Genomic DNA, 15,994 nt, shown 5'->3' on the forward strand with positions numbered 1-15,994 from the left:
AAGAACAAAACACAACCAACCAACCAAAGGCCTCTTGTATCAGACTGTACTCACCACTTTTGATCTCTATTCACACCTGCCGATTAACATATTTAGGGACTGAGGGCAAAGTAAGGCTCTATCTATGTAAGTAAAGATGTTATGTTGAGAACTGTTTTAATATAAAGAAACTTTCATTTTGCCTAGAAATGTCATTGCTGGAGGGAAGATAACCCAGTGTTTATGATGTATACTTGTATTGCAGAGATACAGAGGAGTTAAGAGAACTTCAAAATATGTGAACTTGTAGAAATTAGTAATTCAGAAGTATAGCTACTGCACTTACGTTGTAGTCTTTTAAAATATCTGTGCCAAAGCCATGATGGCAAATAAAATGTGTTTATTTATTGTAAGTAGAGAGAAGGTGTCACTATTACAGTAATAAAGTTATTAAGGTTTGACTTTATTGGCTGCTGGTAACTTCAGTAACGCTGCGAGTAAGCTGATACTGGGTGTTACTGTTGGAGCTGCAGTCGCACAGCCAAACCAAAGCAGGGCGTTCTGCACGGCTGGATTTGGCGTGCTGACATCAGCCAGGGGCTGGAGAGACGACGGACGTCTGCTATGCCAGCAGGGATTTCTGTCCTTTCCGCAGCCTCCTACCTCCCATTGGTTTCTACACGAAAAGACAGCAGGATTAGAAAGCCAGAAGGGTCTGTTGTGATCATCTGCCTTGACCTTCTGCCTAACTTGTAATTAATCTGTTTTACCAAAATTAACTCTTTCTTTGAACTCATGCATTCGTGGTAGGATAGTAACCACTGTAGTCTCCATCACTAAAAACGTTTCACTCATCTTATAAAAAATAATGAAATAATCTTCTTCCAGAATTTATCCTAGTTTGTTCATGTATCCATCGTTGTTAGTATGGCATCTTTGATTTAAAGCCAAATTCACATGGTTGTAGCGTAGTCATTAGGAATTTTAGAACAACAACTGCGTGGTTTGTCAAATTTCAGTGTTTGCCTAGAAGGAAAAAAAAAGTTTCCACAAAATCAGCATATCTTGATAGATGAATGAGTGAATATATAATATATGTTTTAAGGACAAACCTTGAATGAATGAATACTTCCAATATAAGCTACTCCCAAAGAGATGATGGAAATGTTTAAAATATTTTGTTTTTATTTTCTTTGCATGACTGAATGGAGTATTTTGTAGATAAAATTAGTTTTCCAGAGCATGACTGTAAGCATTACATCAGATGGTTAAAATAATCCTATGAACAATTTATGTCAAGACTGATGAAAGCCATTCATTGCTCTTATTTGGTGTTGTCAATATGAAGACCATTTGTTAAAAAAGCCCACCCTAGGATAGCTCAGCTTGTGGATTGAATGCAGTACACTTACAAATAGGACTGAATGTACATTCCTGGAAGAGCTGTAAAGTCTGGATCCCATTGCAGACATCAAAATATGTAAATAGGTTGCTTCTAAAATGTGACAGCTGGATGTGGAACTTAAGAGTACTCAGACTGTACTTTCTACAAATGGAAACTGTATTATGCTTTAGATAATGTGGTGTTTCTTTCCCTTGGCCTGAAGTGGGACTCTCACTGACTTCAGCAAGGTTGGTTTCACTGGTGATTCAGACCATACTTTAATACAAATTAAGTTTTCGTCACTCATCAGCCACCCCCCCACACACAAACAAAAAAAATTATAAATAAATAAATTGAAGATAATCATTATATTTAAAGATGATCTTATCAAAACTGTGCATTTAGGCAGATTTTAAAAAAAAAAACAAACACACACAACTGAATTAGTTTCCCATATTAACCATTTATATTGTCTTTTTTTCCCACCAGTTTCAAAACGGTTTCAATGGAGGAAATGTAAATGAAGCATATCCCTCTCAGTTAGATGTGATCAGTAATGCACAAACTGCCACACATCTTCAGCCTCTTCATCATCCAACAGAACCCAGATCCTTCTCAGATTTGGCATCTAGTGGATTTATGTAATTCAGATCTAGAGCTCCATCTGTGACTTTGTCTGGGCATCAGGCTGCTCTGAGGAAAAGCTCGATAAGTCTATCTTTGAACATAGGACTTCAACAGCTAAATTACATTTTGAAAATTTGAGGTTGGTTGCACTATATGCTGGTGGCTATGTAATCCAAGGCCCTTACTTCTTAGGGTGACAGGTGGAATTAAAACTCTTGACTAAAAGTATGCATGTGCTGTTTTCCATCAGATTGACTGTGTCGTTCCAGTATGGATTACATATGTATTACAGACTATGTCATGCTATACAACATAAGATAAGGCAAATGGTTTTGTTGTTTAGAAAATTAATTGGGCACTTTACAAATAGCATCAATGGCACAAGGAAGATGATTTCACACTTGGATTATTTCCAAACTTTATTTAAAAATATATATATATTAAAACGCTCTGAATTCATGAAAATCAAAAGCACTTAATTTAATGCATACTATGCTCTTTAATCACTTATTTTATATTTAAAACCTTTTGTTTTAAGTCTCCATTTCTAGCACTTTAATAGAAGGCTTAATACAACGATATGATATGCAACTTCAGGTTTTCTATGAAACAGATCCCTTCCATTCCTCCTTTTCTTGTCAACCTTAAGTGCCTCACAGGTTAGCTACCTTGTTTCTGACAGGAGCTTATTTTAGCAAAACTCACTATAAATGTCACCTGTATTATGTGAACTTTTATCTAACATCTACAGTGCTACTGGCTGTATCTTTTTTTTTTTTTCTTCCCTAAAGATAATTTGTTTAGAGTATGTCTTAATTCTTTATCTGTGGATTTGTTACACTATTGTCTGGAGCTATTAAATGTTCTGAACTTAGTTCAGCTAAAGAGTTTTGGTTTATTCTATACTGCTTTTCTGCTTTCTTCAGGTAGTACAGGGTATATTAAAAAGCAGATTTTGCTGAGGGGGAGGAGCAGTTCCTCAGGATTAGTTTTAGATTATTAATGCTGAAAAACATGTGCCTTATCTTGTGTTAAAACACTCATAATGTTCCTTAGAAATAATACAAGGCTGCTCTATGCAAATACTTTCATTAAAATGGATATTGAGAAGGTTTGCATTTTAAATAAGGGGGAAAGGAGTCTCAATAGCAAGTGGTATTGACACTTTGACTGCAGTTTTCAATGTTCATAGTGGGAATGGGTCAGTTTTGATTTAAACTTTATCCCTAGCAAATTGCACTGCAAAGGACCGAGAGGTTATTCTTTTAATGTACGTGAATCCATTTTAAAAGCTTTGTGCAAAATACAAAATTGGAAAAAGAAACAAAAATTCATTAGAGAAATTCTGCTTGTAATGAGCTTTATTTTCACGAGGAAAAAAAAAAACACAGGCAAAATATTCTGGTTTTTGTTTTTCTTTTCATCTGAGAGGATTGTTAGAACTGTAGACACCAATGTTTGGTGCAAAATAATAGTCTACATGAAAATACAGAAATGTGTATATGTTCAAAATATTTCTGTACTCTTGCGTGTTGTATAGTTCATATATAATAAAATGTCTTTGTAACATATTTTAAACCAGTTAATTTTAAAGTGTTACATCATTACATGTTAAGAACAATTTTATTATATTTGTTATATGTAATATAAAATGGCAATGTAGCCAGTTTAAAGCAGGCAAAAGTAAATCGGCTCCCTCCAATTAGTTGTTAATATTGTTTAATACAAGGACAATCACTTCAAATTGGAATTCTTCATTCTTAGATGTAACGTTTGCTTTGAGGAAGAACATGTCTTCGATTCTGTGATATAATATGCTAGCCCAAACTTAATTCAGTTACAACAATTCAGATGACTGACTTCAGTTTTTCTAAGTGAAATTATTTGAAAGGGACATTAAGGAAGCAATTACTGTTCAGGAAAAGCTCATAAAGAGATTGTGGGTTGTAATATGAGGTTGCTTTTTTATTATTATTTTATAAACGTTTCAGATTTTGTTTTCAACACAAGACATCACTAAGCTTTAGTTAATGTCTTTTGAATTAATTGGTCATCCTGTCATTTTTTTATGTAAGGTCTTGTTTTAAGCCAATATCTGAAACGTCTTCCATATGTAGTTAGCGTATGTTTGAATTTGAACTTGAAAATTAGGAAAGAAAAATAATGCTGTAAAACCAGAAGGTTCAAAGGGATAATGTATGTTTTACATCTTACAAACCATTCTGTTTATGAATTTAGTTAAACCAAATACATGTCCTATCACTAAGTGCCAAGGATGCAGTACTACAATTGTGCTGCCTTATTTACTGTAAACAAATTAGTTGTTTATATGCATATCAGCTTATTTTTTTGCATTATCTTATGTGTACAACATTGACTGCATTAGTGCACTCTTGATCTGCACCAAATTGTACCTACAGTGCACAGATGTTTCTAAATTGGATCTCTATTAGCCCTTCAGGTCTGTTATAAGTAAGATATTAACCCCATGTTAGACAGTATTACTATCCATTTTTGTACAAGTTTTCTTAGCTTGTTTTACTTTCCAGTTCTTATCTTTCATTTGCTATGCCTGCACATACCATGCAGTACATCTTTTGCGTTAAGGTATGGTTTTGTAGCGCTGTTGCTGATCTTCAATAAAGTTTGTAAGACATAATATATGGTAATAAAATAATCACTTGAATGTAGCTGAAATGCATGTTCTTTTACTGCAAAATGTTTGATTTCAGCAGTATACAAAAAGATACGTTATCATACAGTTACTAATATTTTTTGAGAACTGGTCATATGATAGTTTACAAAACTATTGTTATTTATGTCACTGTGGACTTTGCACTTCTCTGAATATAAGATGCAAATACAATGTGTATAGTTTAGAGTGGTGAACAAGTGTGTATTTGCCCATGGAATTAGTATTTTCCTTTGCTAATCGCATGAAAATGAGTTTGTTAATAAACATTGTAAACAGTGAGCCACAACTAGCAGTTGAAAGGCTTCTGTATTTGTTGCCTTGTGAACAGTAAATTTGTAATTCAGCTGTACTGAGGCAGGAATAGATCTCTGCATAGATGCTGCTAAAAATAAGGTAAGCATTTTCTGTTTTGAGATCTGTGGCTCGCTATTGGTGACCTATTTGCTGTTCATTGCTATTTAGTTAATACTGATTTTAAGTTACAAAAACAATTTTTTTTTCTAATTATTGATGTTACTATTTACTGTAGGGTATATTGACTTTGTGTGATAATAGTCTTTTAAAATCAGTTACAGTACTAAAGCAGATGCTTCATAATTCATAATGAATCAGATGCTTCATAATTCCCCATGCAGTTTAGCAAACTTGAAATAGTTCTTCGGTTTAGTGACATGATGGACTAGAAGTTAATTGGCTTCAAATATGCTATTATCTTATAATGTATATGTACACATGCTGCCTTATTCAGAATGAGTACTAGGCTATAAACTCTGCATGTAAGTCCTCTTGCTTGCTCTCCTTGAACAGCACAAAAATACAAGCTAAAATACAAGAGTAATTCAACAAGGCTGCAAATCTATTAAGTAACATCTGGAAGTAATCAGGTAATAATATGAGCAACACAGGCCATCCTTTTTATAGTCTGTTGTGTTTGTTAAAGGGATATCTTCAAGCCACATGTCAACCTGTTCCCAGAAATGCATTGTTCAGTTTTCTTTGCAAGAGGGAGTTTTCTTCCGTACTAAGCCATTTTCTTTGATTTATGGAATTCCACTTCTATTTTTAATTCGAGGTGAAAGTTCTTAGTGGTTCATAACCTCCAGTAGTCTGCATCAAAGCCCAAGCAGTTTGTTGATGAAAGTCATTGCCTTAGCTGAGGCTCTGTCACAGGGAGGTTTTCCCAGGTAGCTCTTTTGGAGATGGATTTTCCTAGTGAGGAACCGTGTTTCCCACTCACACATTTAAAGCAAAAGCTATTTTATTCATAGATGCCTTTGTTCACCTATGAAAGGTCTCTCGGCTGGCTTATTAAATTAGGTTAAAGTTACCTTCTAGAATAAAAACCTGATTTGACTTTTAATATCATTGTTCTGTCAGCTGATTAAATTGACAGCTTGTATTCCTGCTGTCTTCCTGCTGTCCTAGGAGTCCTTCCCTGAAAACTAGTGCTAAATAAGTAACACTAGATCAAAAGAGCTTTAGACATTCAGAATACAAGTTGCCTTTGAATCGTGAAATTCTACCCATTGTACAATCCTCTTTATCTGAACATTAAATGATTTCGAGCATGGGCCAGTGTCCACTTTTTCCCTTTCACTTCTGATGCCCCAGTGAACACTATTCACTTTGATTGCTTACCAGGGAATCTGGGCCAGCTCTCCAGAAATAAAAATTAAAATAAAATAAAAAAGTACCCATTCTCTCTCTCAAGCATGCTCTGGTACATTATTGATTTAGTGGTAAACCTACATTTAATAAATCCTTTTCTCTCTCAGAGTTGACTTTCATGATAAGTAGAGAAGGACTGCTACAGTAAGGCATCAAAAGATTCAATATACGATGTGAAATTGAAGATTTGATCAGTCTATGGTATAACGAAACGATTCATCTTTTATAACAAACTTTCTAATCAAGGTCTGGCAGGCATTAAGCAAAGCTATAAAAAACTTAATTTCTAAAGTAGCCGGTCTCTGAGGAAGACAGAAGTTCCTCAACACTAAAGTTGCTCTGATGGTTATAACTTAGGCTGAAGCCAACAGGTTCTTATTTCTCTTGAATCCAGCTGGGCTGCAAGTAGAAGTACAAGCAGTATTCAGAAATCTCTTAACTTAAACAGATTTTTTACACCAATGTAAAGGTTCTGCGTGCTCATGACTGTCTGGATGTCTAAGATCCATCCAAACAAGTTCATGAGATGAGTTTTCATGTAAAAATCAGAAGAGGAAGCCTGAGGGATATTGGGAGCAATTGAGTCTTTCGTCCTGCATAATAATAATATTTAATATAACAATTCCTCCTGTATTTATCGAAAGACAGAAGAAAAACATTTTTGTTTGCATTTTCCCCTGTTCACTGGATATGGACATAAAGTCTTCCATCTTGGTCTTGCATCTCTTCCCTGGTAGGTGGCATCAGCCAGAGGACCTTGGCTCCTTGCTAGAAAAATTAAGAGCTGAATTAGAAGAAACGACTGAATTTACTTTGTGACACTAGTCAGCGAGGGTTAAAGAGAGAGGAAAATGCAGGAAGCAAAAGGATGGCCCCACCTGTAATGTAGTTGAAAGACATCTGAGGGTATTTATATTCTTTTCTAGTTTCTGAATCCTGTGGAGAGAGCTACATATTTCTTGAGAGCAAAATTTAAATCTCCAGAGTCTCTGCTCAGCTGCCAACTACCTCAGTTCTTCTATAACCATTCAGATCCTGGCAGCACTGAACTCCTTGGCTATCAAGCCCTTGAGAAGTTGCACACCAGGTGTTTCCTGCATCTCTGTGGGGCCCAAAGCAGTAAGTGATTTCAGAACATACTGAACAAATTTATCCAAGAGAAGGCAGCCAGAAAGAAAGTCTTCTGTCAAAATGAACTAATTGGCAAGAAAAAACACAAGTCAGCTCCCTCCTCTACCTTGTTTGGAGTTAGGGTATGAATGAAATCAAGTTCTAAAATGGTTCATAGGATATCCTGAAATAAAACAAACTCTCAAGTGAAAAATGTTCCAGTTTAAACAAATAGTTCACAAATAACCGAGAGAGAGAAAGAGGGCAAGAGATGTATCCTTCAGTTTAATGCTAGGACATTCGCTTGGGACAACAGGATTCTTCAGCAGAAGGTGCTGAGTGCCTGGGACAGTCTGTGGACCAGCAATTAGGGCACTCATTTTGCTCTTCACCAGGATCATCATCTTCCTTCTCTTGAGGGGAGAGGTGTCGTCAATTCTTGATGGAGATTTAAATGTAAAATAAATAATAATAATAATAAACACCTGACCTCATACTTAGTTTTACATCTGCAGTAGCTGAAATATGCTAGAGGTGATCTTATGAGAGGTTATTCCCTTTGATTTTATCTATCCGTGCTTGTGTATATGTTTTTAAAGCACATTTTCCAAGTTCTCATCAACATTGTAATCATCAGCGTCAGACTTGTTTCTACAAAAGCTGCAAATTGCAGTCCGTAGTGGGTGGAAGTAGCATTGCTGTGTAATATGCACACACGCATACACACAGCATGAAGGCACGTGGTCTTGTGCCAGAGAATGCTTTAATTACACTGGCTTCTAATTAAACCTTGAAAAGATAATTTGAGCCTGTGACACCTCATTCAATGCAAAAAAGTATCCACATTAGGCTTCAGACCTGGACTTACAATTAGCACATAAACTTTTATGCACGTAGCTTTATGGCTCACATCTACTTTCAGTCTCTCAATAGTTCTTAAAATTTAAAAAAATCTCAAGCAAAGAAAACTTTTGCTAACTTAATACTTCAATTTTAGTATTGCTAGGTAAAATAACAATGGCAAGGACTTCAGACCAAGAATATTACTGTTAAGCAGCAGAAATATGGAAATGCTCAGTTAAAAGAATGTGGAAAAACCTCATTAACATGCTTCTAAAGATATGCTTTTTTTTGTTCATCAACTTGGTTCCATTCCCGCCCTGTTTTGGGAACATCTAAAACCAGCATTTAAAATGTTCCGTGCTAAAGCTGATAAAGATGCAGATTTTCTGATTCAGCTGTGACTTCAAATCTCTGGAAGTTCAAAGTGGTTTAAAGTCAGTGTGCCAGTTGCTCTCTAATAATAAAATTTGGGCCAAACTGAAAAACGTGGCAAAAGACCCAGATCTGAGTGGATGCACCCCTGTAACGTTTTTCAGGGGTTTTATTTGTTTATTTATTTTTAGGATGCAGAGTATTCGTGTATTAATGGTCACTCTTGTCTGCTTACTCTCAGGAGTCGCGTAACCCTTGCATAGAACCTGGTCTATCAGATGCGAACAGAATAAGAACAATTTAAGCATATCATTTAGATGCTCTGAGTGTTGTTTGTAGCCTCTGCTGCTTCCTAATTAAGACAGCAGAGTGACTTCTGCAGGAAGGGCCAAAGTATTGTAGGAGTGTGCTCAAATCGCCCTGGCAGGTTGCTCCTGCATGGCAGAGGCAGGCAAGGAGTTTCGATAGCCTGTGGGAGTCTGCACAGCGAGGGGAGCTGCTTCGCGGCTGGAGCAGTTGCCCGTTTCCTCGGGGAACAAGGTAACCAGACTCCTGCCGAGATGCTGCACACCAGCTGAAATGGGATGGACAGATAGGGCTCAGAAGTGCTGCCAAGGCTTTTAACCCCTTAACAGGCACCGCAGGGAGATCAGTATCGCGGAGTGCGACTCACCGCAGAGCCCAGAGCTGGCTACAGGCTCCGAGACCAGGCTTGGCTGAGAGAACTGAGGACAAACTGGTGACTCCTTTTACACAACAGCCTCGTAGCTGTGGTGCAGCCCTCCTGCCGGGGCCTGGCTGGCAGCGAGGACTGAGTGCAGATGCCGAGCAGCAGGCACACCGGTTGAGCTCCCACCCAGGAACGTGGGGTAATGAAATTTCTCGATGCTCAAAACGAGCTGACTTCCCTCCCTGCAAACACAGATCAGTTAACAGTTGTTTTATTGGGGGGTGGGCAGGGAAAATTCCAGCGAGTTGGGTAAACAGGATGATTTATAACACCAAATGCCTAAAGCAAATACCAATCTATTTTAGAGTCTGTTTTCCTCTGATGAAGCAACTGTTGGGGCAGCTCTTGTCCACTTAGCAGTATCACTTTAGTAGCAGCCCCAATTCATCAAGCCATTGATAACGTGACCAATTTGCACAGTTGCTGTGTTTGTTACCTGCTTTTTCGTGCTCTGCCACACTTTGCTGCTACTGCACTTTAGCACTTCGTCGAGTGTTTGCTGCTACTGCAGCTCTGGTAGCACACAAATAACAGGCATCTAATGTATGGACTGACGTGGGGGAGCTTAAACAGCTTTTCCTACTTTGCAGCATATAGGAAATTTCTGCATAGTAGTTCTGTATTCAGTTCAGTGGATTGCTTTTTCTTTAGGCCTGGGCTGTCAGCGTTGTAGCTGAGCTGGCACGTGGGGCGCTTTTCTTGGGTCTGTCCCCCTGCCATCACTGCTCCTCCTCTGCCGCCTGCGTGGTAGGAATGGGGACCTCGTCCTAGAGCCAGCCTCAAGGCAACAGCTCAGCACTTCTTGGCAGCTGCTTTTGAGTCACATCTTCCCTTAGAGCAGCCTGTCTCAGCTGCAGCCTTCATGCAGCCCTCAGTCAGTTCTTCTGCCTGGGAGGAGCTGAGCCCCAGCCAGCAATGAGAGGTAGGCAGCGGTTCCCTGCTGAGACAAACATAGCCAGCCAACTACTGCAGCCCTCTCACGTTCCCCGCTGCCTCAGAGGAGTGGAGCTTCTACATACTGCTTCCACCCATCACCTCTCTGAAGCCTTTTATAACTTCCTAGTTGTAACCCAAAATTTGAGAAACACTGCTCTAAAAATAGCATGCAACAAATGATGGAGGGCCTCCTTCCATCCCTCAAGAGCCAGTCTTTGACCTTTCCTTCACCATCCTGTATTTTTAGTAGTATAATTTCAGATACAATTACCTACACTCAGCTTCTGAAATCATGCATGAAATGCTTTTTCAGAGCCGCATTAACAACTAGCTGCTCAGCTTGCTGGAATTAGAAACCAGAGATGTTGTTTTATTTACAGTATAAAATCAGACTGTGGTTTTGGTGTAGATTGCTATAATAAAGAGGAAAGGTCCCTTTGGTGTTCTTTAATTTATGACACACTGTAAAATGTCCAGGCGCATTTTACCTAGTAGCAGAAGGAGAAAAAATAGTAACTCTTGGCTGGAGATTGAAAAAGTCTCACCCACCATGAGCGTATTTCAAGATCCTGCACATTTGGGAGCAAATCAGCTACTTATCTGTTTCTGGGATCATGCTCATTTGTAACCACAGTGCAGGCTCTGTGGCTTTTAAGATATTTTTTTGTTAGTCTGCCTAAATAAAATCATTCATATCAGATGAATGTCAGTACAGTGCCATTAAGATCACATTAAAGAGATCTTAAGGCCAACATTTTGGGCCTTGCAGGATGAATTGCACCCTGTTCTGATTTTACTGATTCTTAATATCTCAAAGCCTGCTTTTCAGGCACATTAGAAGCTAAAAATAGTCAAGCCTTGTGAATTGCAACTACAGCATGCTCATTACCCCAATCATGTAGCCATGTCACCATTCTGCTAGAGTATTTCCTGGTGAGCTGCATAAACAAGCTATGACCTCTGGCTTTCTATAGTTTATGATAAGACTGCGTAAGCTCTCTTTATCAGTTGTGAACCTTCACAATTGTTATTTCACAGTAAGGCCTTGAGTATATCACCTGATTCAATTTAATCAACTGTATCAGTAAACAGAAATACTACTAGTGAGTCACAGAGTGATGCAAAGGCCTCTTACATCATCTCTCCCTCACTGACAGAACAGGATCCCTCACTCTTGTCCAAAAGCTTCATCTGTCCAACTACGGCAACTCTGGTAAATCCTCTTCATTGATTAGAGCAGACAGCCTATACAAGCTCTGCATGGAAAAAATGATTTCCTTCCATTCGTCCTCTCTTCTGCTCTTCATTTTTTCCTACAAGTCTCCTTACATTCATACCTCATGGCACACAACAAAATATTTATTGACTATCACCTTCAGTTATTTTGTAGCTGGACAATATGTATTCAGTGACTGAGTGACTGGTATTTCCATAGTACATGCAATAAAACTGTTAGTATGAAGAGACAAGTTAAAAGAAATAGACCTACCTATACAGCAGAAGAGGCAGGTAAACATCTGCTTTTTTTTTTTTTTTTTTTTTTTCTTTCTTGATAAGAAAGCAAGCACCTTCCTTAGGAAACTCTTCAAACCTTTCCCTTGTAACACAACCCCATTTTTATTATTGTGCATCCAAAGTACTTTAATTTTATCAAGAGGGTTTTTTTGTCTCCTTCCTTCCTTCCTTCCTTCCTTCCTTCCTTCCTTCCTTCTTCCTTCTTCCTTCCTTCCTTTCTCTCTCTCTTTCTCTCTTTTTTCTCTGAAACTGAATATAGTCCATTACATCAGTGCTGGACAAAGAGACGTTACTTGAATCAATTGTTCATCATATTAGAGACATACATACATACATGGGAAAATCTCATTTCTCTTTTTTATATAAGGAAATTTCTTTTGCATGCCTGATTTGTGTTGGTTTGGTTGTGCTGAACATTACATTGCAAACTCATGTCAGATGTACTCTCCAGTGTCTCTCCTTCCGTCACTGAGAATTGGTTTCTTCATATTTTGCAAGTATGAAAGCTCACTCAGAGAAACTTAGCTAAGTGATAGCTAAAAGAGCTGACAGCCTGTGTTTCCCAAACAATAAACACACACACACACACACACACACACAAAAAAAAAAAAAAAAAAAAAAAAAAGGAAAGGAGAACTGTTCTGCATTCTGAAGAGAATGCAGCAGGGAGTTTACGGATAAAATTGAGGAAGAAAGGTAGACCAAAATATTAAGGGATGTTGGAGATCCATGGATGGTCCTGTGGGGGTCACTTGGAGGTACCGTTGTGTTGGGCATTCAGACCTCGACTGAGCTAGCTTGTACTCTGGGAACAATCTATAGGACTTAATGGATTTCTCCCATCTTTCATTCATGACTGTTTAGTCCATGACTTGGGTCTTTCATTCCATGGGAAAAGCATATGTGTACAGCCCAGGAGTGGATACTTGCCTGTCTGCTTTTTAAAATGGCTCCTAGTTGCCTGCTGAATTGCTTTTCTTTTTGGTTTTGTGCATTTATGAAAATCATACAAAACCTTTGGAAGCAACTCACCGAAATGTTTCAAAATCAATTCAGAACTATTGGAAAGGGGAGGTGTTCACCCTGTAGCCAACAGACCATGTGCATCATACCTCAGCCTGTAGTGGGTGTTCACAGCTATCATTGAGATGCTCTCGTAGCAGCTGAACACACATCTCCCTTTACTCGTGATATTGTTTAATCTCATAGAACTTGACAAACTGCAGCATAAGTTTTCTGAGAATCTTTACAAAAATTGCGAGGAAATCCTATATTTGCTGCTTCTAAATATTTCTGGCAACATTTTGTGGAATCCTTTTTGTCTACGGGGAAAAATAAAACACAGCACACAGAATAGAATTACCTACAGGCTCTGTATTCCCCTCTGTTCCTGCCAGTGTCCTTACCCTGACTGTTCCTCCTCAGCCGGAGGCCCAGTCACAGTGGATTTAGTTCAGCCTGCAAAGAAAATTAGCTTGTTTAAAGGTGACAGGTGAGTTTAAAAGTAACCTACCTTACTTAGGAACAATATGCCTCAGGAAAAAGATCAATTCTGCCTACCCACATAGAAAAATGCAGACAGTTTTTAAAAAATAACTGCAGTCTCCACATGCACCTAAAACAGCTCTGGCAATTCCTGGCTCTGAATTTTACCTCTGGGTCTCCTAATTTTGCTCCCATTCCAACAGTAATGGTTACTGCCTTTGAAGCTGAAGACAGTTGTCATGCTTATAAAACAGAGAAAAGCTCTCATGCCTATTTTATATATAGATATGGAATAAGCTTGGAAAACATACTGATTTCCTTCCCTTCCCTTCCCTTCCCTTCCCTTCCCTTCCCTTCCCTTCCCTTCCCTTCCCTTCCCTTCCCTTCCCTTCCCTTCCCTTCCCTTCCCTTCCCTTCCCTTCCCTTCCCTTCCCTTCCCTTCCCTTCCCTTCCCTTCCCTTCCCTTCCCTTCCCTTCCCTTCCCTTCTTTTCTTGATATTGGTGAGGAATCCTGTGAAAGAGTCCTTAAAATATTTAGCAGGGTTTTAGATAACTAAATTACAGAGCATGGCAGCTCCTCTCCTCTCCTCTCCTCTCCTCTCCTCTCCTCTCCTCTCCTCTCCTCTCCTCTCCTCTCCTCTCCTCTCCTCTCCTCTCCTCTCCTCTCCTCTCCTCTCCTCTCCTCTCCTCTCCTCTCCTCTCCTCTCCTTAATTTTCTGATCTATGCTATAACCTTTTTGTCACCAAAGCAGAGAAGATAGAAAATATTACATTAGAACAAAAATAAGGTTCTTTCCACATTTCAGTCCTGCCACCACTTGTCTCATTACACGGATATTTCTCATCAATAATTATATACTACTTGAAGTGGCTGATGCAATAGAAAGAACTATGTACATCATTTTCTAAACACCTTTAGAAGATTATCTTTCCTACAGAAGGAGAAATCAGCTTTTATGTTTTTCCTTTTCTCTCTCTTTTTTTTTCCCCCCTCAGCCACTCAGCATCTGTAAGATTTCAAAGGATAGAGTCCCTGCCCTTCACTGAGAAACTGAAAACTTTGCTGTATTAGCAGTCTACTGACACAGTCTTACTGGCATGCATCTTTTCCTTCTTGCTCAGCGATAATGTTATCATCCATTTTACTCTTTACTCTGAGGAATGAAGAGTGACTATTTGAAATAATTCATTGTTGCAAAGGGAAAGGATCTGTTACTATATGTAATGTTAGATGAAGCTTTCTTCTGTATTTTACAGAATATCAGAAGTGTGACTAAGGTATAAGATCAAGGTCAACCATTTCATTACTCAGGGTATACATAGCTAGTGGTTACACAAATAAATCTTGAAATTCTGAACTTGTAAATTCAATCTCCCTACCCACATTAATGAATGACACACTGGAAGATATTCAGAGACCTAAGCACAGGCATCTAGTGCCATTTTAGAAGCTTTAGGCTAGCCAAGATATCTACATAAGCATTTCACAGCCTTTTAGAGCAGCAGCTGGTAGGCCAGAGCAGACAGATGCCTAAGCCAGGCAGATGAATCACTGCCACATTGTGGCATCCTCACATTGTTGAAGAACACTTAGGAGGAAAAAAGTAATAAAGAATTACGTGCCTTTTACGTTCTGGCACGACCAACATGCTTAGCATGTAAATAGGCCAGCAGTTTGAATTACCTACCATCTCACGGACCTGGAAATTAGGAGGGCAAAATTGAATTTAGTAATATCTTTTTTTTTTTTTTTCCAATTCATCGCCAGGTCATAGTCTTTTATTTTTGCTCTATCTGGTGACTGTTGGACTTGCATTTATAAAATTTTTTAAAGTTTTAGTGTGACTAAGTTAATTTTGTCACCAAAGCAGTTGGAAGCAACTTACATTTTTATGTGCAAATGTTAATCTGCCAATCTCATTTTACTAAAGAGAGTTGTGACACTTTTGTCCAAATGTGACCACATGACAGCACATCAGTTCTTACCTCCATTGCTCAGCCTTCAATATAAAACCATTTTGATCATTTGTCTGACACAGTTAGCTAGGTATCATGCTGCTTGTAAGTGTCCTGTGACCAAAAGACCTGCCTTGGGAATTTGTTCCCCTCTCTGTGATGGTTAATGAGAGCACCAGCTAGAAAGCTGTTGCTGTTACTTGGGGCAGACCATTTGCCAGTACCACTGGGTGTTGCAGCAATTGTTCCAAGATGCCTTGGGCATACGCAAAATCCAGATAGAGCAAGCCCAGCACTTCAGCTCTGCTGGAACTGCTGGCACCCAGCTCAGTTTTCTATGTTAATTCTTCTTCCTTTAGGTCTCTGGCCTGGTGAGGGAGTAAGGCAATTTCTGAAGACATATTTTTGAAGCGAAGTGTTTTAAACCCGGCTGTGATCCCTCAAGCATATGCTCTGCATGTATCTGGGTAGCATCAGCAAGCTGGAACAGTGCTGGACATTTTCCATACGATGATGCATCCACTTCTCCAATAGAAGCTCTGCCATAACTGCTCCCCTCTTATCTCCTATTTATCATTCTGAAGAGTCTTTCTGTTTACAGCTGATGTAATGGGCCAAAGACAAGCTTGCTGACCAGGCCAAAAATTCTGTGAACAATTATGCACCTTTTTACATTCTGGCTGATCAGTGACTC

General features: G+C 38.7%; 1 protein-coding gene across 1 annotated transcript in view; it reads left to right on the top strand.

The window, feature by feature from the left end:
• Nucleotides 1–4,678, top strand: part of AHR (aryl hydrocarbon receptor) — a 63,097-nt gene extending 58,419 nt beyond the window's left edge. Inside the window, 1 exon segment of the mRNA XM_040548164.1 lies at nt 1,853–4,678. Coding sequence (XP_040404098.1) covers nt 1,853–2,008 — 156 coding nt within the window. The 3' untranslated portion in view covers nt 2,009–4,678.
• Nucleotides 4,679–15,994: the final 11,316 nt, after the last annotated feature.

Source organism: Cygnus olor, chromosome 2 (assembly GCF_009769625.2).
Source record: "Cygnus olor isolate bCygOlo1 chromosome 2, bCygOlo1.pri.v2, whole genome shotgun sequence".
NCBI lineage: Eukaryota > Metazoa > Chordata > Aves > Anseriformes > Anatidae > Cygnus > Cygnus olor.